The sequence below is a fragment of the Homalodisca vitripennis genome, chromosome 6, assembly GCF_021130785.1.
Source record: "Homalodisca vitripennis isolate AUS2020 chromosome 6, UT_GWSS_2.1, whole genome shotgun sequence".
Taxonomy (NCBI): domain Eukaryota; kingdom Metazoa; phylum Arthropoda; class Insecta; order Hemiptera; family Cicadellidae; genus Homalodisca; species Homalodisca vitripennis.
Genome location: NC_060212.1, coordinates 158,948,177 through 158,956,232, shown reverse-complemented (window position 1 = coordinate 158,956,232; position 8,056 = coordinate 158,948,177). Strand labels below are relative to the sequence as shown.

General features: G+C 37.6%; 1 protein-coding gene across 1 annotated transcript; it reads right to left on the bottom strand.

Annotated features, from left to right (window-relative positions):
- Positions 1–243: 243 nt before the first annotated feature.
- Positions 244–6,649, bottom strand: LOC124365084 (transcription factor Sox-2-like). Its single transcript, XM_046821019.1, has one exon. The coding sequence runs from the start codon at positions 6,547–6,549 to the stop codon at positions 5,425–5,427; it is 1,125 nt and encodes a 374-aa protein (XP_046676975.1). The 5' UTR covers positions 6,550–6,649; the 3' UTR covers positions 244–5,424.
- Between the last annotated feature and the right edge of the window lie 1,407 nt (positions 6,650–8,056).

Sequence of the window (8,056 nt, the reverse complement as noted above, 5' to 3'; positions counted from 1 at the left end):
TTCACACCAAATGTCTCACGAATGCCTCAAATTAATAGTTATGCAAAAATATTAACCACTAAAGCCTATAGAACTTTCATCTACTGCACTTTTTGACAGCAAAATACCTTATGTAGTCAAAAGGCACATTTTGTCTGTTCAGTAATTTCTGAAGGGCTGAGGGAAAAGAGTTTCAAAATTCTAAATTCAGCCCGTAGACTAAACCCAGAAGAAACAAAAAGGTGTGTCGAAATAAAACGTCAGTTGACTATATAAACTTATTTATATTATATTCACATGCCACTGACTATGTAACACTCACTGTACAAGTTTAAGCTTAAAATTGAAATTTGTACACATGTTCAAAGTAATGGCGGGAATTTACAAACAAAATTTACAGTTGAACAACAGTAGAACAGAATCGTATACAAGTTACAACAACTTCCGACGCCATTTGGAATCATTGGAACAGTGTGTTATAGCTGAGTTTACATTCCAGGTTGCGGGTTTGTTTTGCGACATGTCGGCAAGTGCTGATAATTTGCATGTAGCCTATAAATACCTTATTCAATAACCTAAATGAGACAGGTTAAACAAGAATGTTATTTACAACAGTTGTCCTTGACTGCGATTAAATTAAACAAACGCAGATCGATTTATTGGTATTTGTCGTGTTTCACAAGAGCTAGTGTTACAGTACTACAACCGATATTAATTGAGGAGAGACACAAGAGTCGTCAATGTCACAAGTACATCCTGGTTCATGCTGATACAAAACTTCAGATTATACCTGCTGACACTACCTGGTGAGACACTAAGCTCAATCTAAAATAGGGGCGTCTAAATCAAGCTACGGCTATTTTGTGCGCTACACTCGAATTGCAAGTCTACATAAAAGTAATTGACAGAGTAGGCAGTTAAGTTATTACGTGGTTATAAAACGAGTCCGACACTACTTGGAAACGGACGTGGATGTGAGTGTAGGCCCCGGGACGAGCTAATGCAGGGGTTGGAGACTTTTACAACTTGACATGTGACACGGCCGCCACAAACGGACTTGCACTGAGAGACGAAAATTCCAGAAACCGTTTGGAGCCGTGGGTCATAAATAAATATGGCAAGGGTCCGCTGAGCCGTGAGTGGGGAGGGAAGAACCGGTTAGGAAGGACCGGTACACTACGGATCCGGCCGGCAGTAGCCGAGATTCTTATCGGAATTACCGGCGGACCGGAAAAGACATGGGATCAGTCCTGTATAAATCCCGACACATTGGGCGCGATCAGGAGCCCACACCTAATACAGCGGGGAATAATGTGGGATCGCGACAAAACTGACAGGGAAATTCTAGAATTCGTAACTTTCACCTGGTGAAATAATGAATACAGTTCCTGCAGAACAGGAAATATCATGAATAAAACTCCAAAATCTTAATTTAGTTCAATGAGAATTATATAGGAAATATGTAATGCAAAATTGAACAATTTAAGAATGAAAATCAATATAGAAAATTAAGTTAAATATTTTTTACAAATTTTATCTTATTTATAATATTAAAACTGAAACCCAAATTATACTTGGTGGCTATTTGAGTAGGCTAGATGTTCAGTACATTTATAAGGGATTTTTTTAGATTTCCTACAAGCTTCCTAATTTGTACTAAACTTGTGTTACGTTCTTGTTTTGTAATAACAACAATTCCAATATATGAAGTTCGAGTCAATACTACCAAATTCTTTTATAAAGATAATCTACAAATAAAACTTACGATTTAAAGAGACACTAGCGTGTATTTTAGTAATTTTGAACATCATAAAGAAATATCTCTGATCACTTGTTCCGCAGTAGTTTTATCTTCGCCATCTTATCACTGATAGCAAATCACGTCAGCTATGGAAATGGTACTGAAGGTAGCGGTACTTGTCCTATATTAATAAACTATAATTTGGACAAACGAAAACCCACCCATAAAAATGTATTGTACAGATAAAAAACTATTTGTTGATTTTTTTATTAAACTATTAAATTTGTTTTAGAAGTTGGCGTACAAATACACGCAAAAACTAAAATAATTATTAAACATAGTTTGAATTTAACAGGAGTGTTTCTTGAGATTGGCGACTGATCAACAATCCAACGAAATCAATTTAGTTTTCCAACTTAAATTTATTTAAGAATATTTTCTCTTAGAAGAATGGATTAACTATGAAAGCTAATGTAATATAGCTATGTAGATTTACTACGAATCTTTTTATGACTTTCTGGTAAGCGCCCAATATCTATTATGTGAAGCGTACAGAGTTAAAACATCTGGGACACAGTGATTGTCCATGAATTATAACTCCTGATGTAATGACATTTTTCAACAGGAATCTAACAAAGGGGGAAACAAATTATAAATAGTACAAACATGTAGCCTCCTAGCAAACTAATCCACAAGTAATACAAACCACAAAAAAAGTACTTTGCAATGATAAATACATTGAAATTTAAAAAGAAGTCAAAGTTTCGTCTTAAACAAGTTCATTGTAATACTGCATTGGTTTTCATTTAATTACTTTACAACCCTATTTAAAGCCATCTTCGAGATTGTTTTACTGAAAAGGTTTTACATATGTTATTAACTGGTCTACAAAATAACACTACGTAAAACGATTAAACAATACTTGCGCTTTTTTCTGTTCAAACAATTACAGACACATGTCTAATAAATCACGTAAGTACGGTTTATCAGCAAAATTTCCCAACATACTCGGAATATCAATTTTACAATTTTGCATTTTTTTTATGAAATTACACAGTAAAACCACGTTGTCTACGAATATAGAGTCGGTGTCTTTTACAAGATAATAAAGAGACAAAATGTGAGTACAAAGAATCGTACTTAAAAGTTGAATTAACTTTGGTTTCTCGGCGTGTCCTTGCTCTACCCAGTAAAAACTTTATACTTTAACCGATGGCAAAAATAGACTATAAATTTATTGAGTATTAGTAGCTAATTTGGTTAAGAAATAAATGAATAAAATATGAAAAATGACGTTTGGATCAATCTAGAAAAAGAGGCTTTTTCATAAAGATGGGTTTAAATAAAGTTGGTGCAATCACATAAAAACAGTAATATTGTAATAGAATGTTAAAAAAGTAACATTAAAACAAACTATCCGATTCAAACTCTTATATAGAAGTATAGTAGTTATTAATAAATGCAAGGGCATTTTAGAGTTTAATACTTTAATAAATTTAAGGAAAAAATTAATTCCTTTAATTTTAAACTTATGTAGAGATTTACCGACATTCATGAGATTTTTATTTCCTGTCAGTTTTATTATTGCAAAGCATCGCGAAGAACTTTTATAAAAACATATTTTTTCTTGTCGCATTAAACATTCGTCATTCCCAACACCAATTATGATACAAAAATAATATAAACCAAAATAGCTTCGTCACGTGCAAATATGTATAGGACTTTTTTAGAAGAAAGTCCGTTTTCAAAATCACTACTTTTTAAATGGTTAAAAGGTTTATACTGAATATTATACATTCATAACGAGTTTAGTAACTAACGAACACGAATTGGAACGAATTGAGAACCCGAAAGTGGCATGTAGCGACGAAAAATCGGTTTAAGAGAAAATAAAATTGAATTGTCTTCATCGCTCGATTTCGTTTTAATTCAAGAATTTGGTGGTTTAAATAATAATAATTTTAATCATTGCCCATGGTACGAATTGAAAATATTCATACTTCACTAACTACTATACACATTTATTGATAAGTGAACTTAAGGCAAGCATGACCAGAACTGTGTAAAAACGAAAAAGTATAGAAGATAAATTTCTAGGTACTTATTAGCATACCTACATTGTATGATAAGTGAAATTATTATAATCCTAATAAAAGATTGCTTGTAGCAACACTAGCTGAAGCAATGAAATATGATCAAATAGTATTAAATAAAATACCTTGCAAATTATCAGCACAATCTAACCGACGATTTAAAATAGATTTTGTGATTTTTCGTACTATTTCAGTAAATGGTAACCTTGTTAGGGAATACAATTAGCAATAGATCACCCCTAACAAAAGTGAGAGCAAAATAAAATTGAATACTAATCAATCATGAATGCGATTTGTTAGTAAACAATCTTTAAGAATCATCCCCTTTGATGAAACCAACAATAGTGAATAGTTCATTGTCATTGTGATAAAAGCCCCATTGCAACAATAGAATACAAAGGCCACCTCTATTCAAAATGATACTGTCGACATTTTTATGCCACTTCGCTTTTTGCAAACCTCGTTGGAATGTCTACTAAGCTAAACACTTCAACAATACAATCAATTAGTATTCTAATCATCATTATTTTAAGTTAACAAAATACAACAAAACTTTCTTATTTATAAAATAACACCAATCTGCGGCAAGCAAATCTGCCCAAAAAAGATTCCTGTATTCATTAGAATCTCATTGCTTTTAAATGAATTCTTAACCTAATTTGTAACTATTCACATGAAAATGAAAAACTTTTAATGCATATAAAGCTGTCCCTGTGGTTGGTAGCAAACACATTTTTGAACATATATGTTATTTCAACGATACCCTTATTTATTTACACTTAAAGGATTTACAGTTTTTGAGCACAAAACTAAGAAAGGAGTTGAACGAAAATTGTGGTAGATATATGGTACGAAACATCTAATAAAATAAACTGTTAATCGTTAAAAATAAATGTTTGGTATTATTACATTACTATTATACTTAACATAACCACAAGAACATTATAAAAAAATAATTTAAAAAAGTTTGTATGATAAGATAAAAAGACATTTTTGAAATGCAAAAATTGCCCTTAACTCAAATTTCATAAACGATTATATTTTTTAACGGAAGGATTTTAAGGCATAGTCAGATGAAATTCTCGTGTAGGAAATTAAAAAGTACTTTTGGAAATGCCATATAAAAATTGGAAATGTTAAATAGCCTAAGTTAAAAATGAAAGGATGGTAACTCACCTACCATAACATTTCTCACTGACATCGGCAGACCCGCCCCAGGTGCTGACAGAAGCACGAGATATGCCCGAGAACGAAACAACCCGATGCTTCAGTACAAATCCAACTTTCAACGCAAATTACACATAACAAACATAGAAATCGTGTATCTAAAGGCTCTAAATAAAAGAAAACCGCCAAAAACAACCTAAATATACTGTACAACGCTCATCCATCTGACAACGTAGGCCTCTACGCAACTTAAACATAACCTATACTACATTATATACATAATTTACCGGGTTCGGATGTTCCGGCCGGGACACTCGAGTAGAAAATTGTCTATTTACAGTTGGCACATGGTCACAGTCTCGCCTAGCACTGGGATCACAAGTCGAAGTGGGTTCGGTCGTCCTTCTGGTACCGGCAGTCGTACAGAGGGACCGGATCCGAGCCCTACATGTGTGTCAGGGGCATGTTCGTGGGGCCCAGAGGGTCGGGAGAACCGCTGTGAACGGGGTACTGGGGGTGCATGGCCTGCAGCCTCTGGTGGTCACTGTTGGGGTCCGTAGGCAGGTACATCGAGATCATCTGGCGGAGATCGCCGGTGTTGGGTGTGCTGCCGGTGTATTCCCTCTTGATGCTACTGACGGGTGTAGGAGTGTGCAGACCCGCCGACGACGGGGACACCGGTTCGGACTTGATGCTGGAGCCGCTGGGACTGTGAGATCCCGTCTGCTGCATCGAGTGATAAGGTGACCCCGCGCCACCCGGGACCGTGCCGCCGGCGCCCGTGTACATGCCGTAAGACCCTCCGTTCATGTAGTTGAGGGTGGAGGAGTTGGGGTGCATCTGGCTCATATCGTACCGCGGGTAACCTCCTGTCATGTGGCTGCCGTAGCTATGGTGTTGTTGATAAGCCGAGGGATCGTGCATCATGTATCCGTTGGGCATGTAACCGTTGGTCATCTGCTGGTACATGTCCCTCCCGACGACCTGTTGGCCACCCACACCTCCCGCCGACGGATTCCTGGACAGATCCGACTGAGAGTTGGGTAGGAGTCCTCCGGTGGCCAGAGGGTACTTGTCCTTCTTCAGCAGGGTCTTCGTCTTCCTGCGCGGTCTGTACTTGTAGTCCGGGTGCTCCTTCATGTGGACCGCTCTGAGTCTCTTGGCCTCGTCGATGAACGGTCTCTTCTCCGACTCGCTCAGTAACTTCCACTCCGCTCCCAGTCGCTTGGAAATCTCGGAGTTGTGCATCTTGGGGTTCTCTTGGGCCATCTTCCTGCGCTGGCCGCGGGACCACACCATGAACGCGTTCATGGGCCGCTTGACCCTGTCGATGTTCTGGTTCTTGCTGGAGGAATTGTTGTTGTTGGGTGGCGGCCCGTGGTGGTGTTGCTGCTGCTGATGCGAAGGCGGGGGAGCGTGGTGCATCTGCTGCGGCGGCGGCTGGCTCAGACCCATCACGTTACTGTGTACGATACTCCCCAGCGCACTGTACGTGGACACCGGGTGTCCGCCGACGTGGTGGTGCGGCGCCATGTGGCCACCCTTCAGGTCGGCCTCCATCGTCAACATGTCTTCTTCCCTGTGCGAGTACAGCTTGACCGGGTTATCACGACACACACAAGACACTCGCGCACTCCTCGCTGCTCGGTGGCTCTCAGACTTGTGACTGAAGCTCTGGCCGCCCCGCCGCACCCCCTCCACAAGGCACCATGTGGTATTGATTGACGTACACGCCTGCCATGATTGCCGCCGACCAATGAGAGGCCGCCGTGCCGTGACGTCAGGGGGCGGGGCCTGCCAGGTGAGCGGTGGAGACATTCCCTCGCCCGCTACCACTACACCACGCCACCGCTGCCACCGTACTCTGCCAGATACTAGCACAACTTGTTGACGGTCCGGCCCTTGTACTGGCCTCGCTATGTAAATAACTATCATTTGAGGATAATGAACGACCCCAAACATTGCGTGCCGATGCTCTTACATCCTACACGCGTGCCGCTACACAGCTGGACCGTGCTATAACATACTGCTGATGGGTACAGTGTGCCAAGTTCAAGTTATTGCATCGAAAATATTACTCTAAATGTATTTCTGGCCGAATTTAATTAATTGCTATCTTAATTAGGTAAGAAGGAAAACAACCCCTAACTGATTTGCTTATTAACCTGCAGTGTATTATAAATCACGGTATAGTAAGGTTCATAATTTACTATATAGCACGAAGACTCTGCGATGTACTTATTTATGAAAGAAAAAGAATAATAGGGATGAAAAGAATCCATAAAAGACTTCCGTGTTGTGATATAGTACTCAAAGTTATAACTTATTTATTTCACTTCCCTATCGATTTCTTCATTTAGATAATGTTAGTTAATTGGACTACGATTTAGAAACGCATGCTGAATAGTTTCTATACCTCGTACTTAACTTATTTCTAACGCTACTGCAATAACTAAACAATAATTTTATATTAAACTTATCAATAAATTATCGTGATTTATTTTGGTTAATAATAATATAGATTACCACAGGAAACTTAGCTGCAACAATTCTTGACTGATAATATTCCTAAATACTTGTTTTTTTTCTAAAAAAAGGGGTTTGAATTATCGAATTCAAATACACTACAGGGTCATGAGTTTACGAGTTACGAGTCATTAGTGATTCATTTGTTCCCATCACTATATTCAATAATATTTTCTTTCCTTAAATAAATATATTATGCATATGTACGTTTATTCCTATGGGTCTATTCTCTCACTATCTACATAGCCGAAAAATTAATTGAAAAAAAGAGTAGTACCTATATGTTTGAGCATAAATGCTCATCACTCATTTTATATGAGACGTGTTTCAATTTAACGTAAATATAAATTTAGATCACTATTTTTAAGAAATTTAAAACTATTTATTATTATTAAACATTTTCTTTTTCAAATTTTTATATCTAGTGGCAGTTTTAGTTTTCGTGTTAATATTTTAGCCTATAACAACCATCACGGTATAGTATACTTATGAACTATAAGAATATAATTCACACGCTTCTAATTTATAAGAAATAATAGTAATCCATCGG

Coding starts and splice junctions, on each gene's coding strand:
- LOC124365084 (XM_046821019.1), bottom strand. CDS start 6,549: ATGTTGACGATGGAGGCCGACCTGAAGGGTGGCCACATGGCGCCGCAC.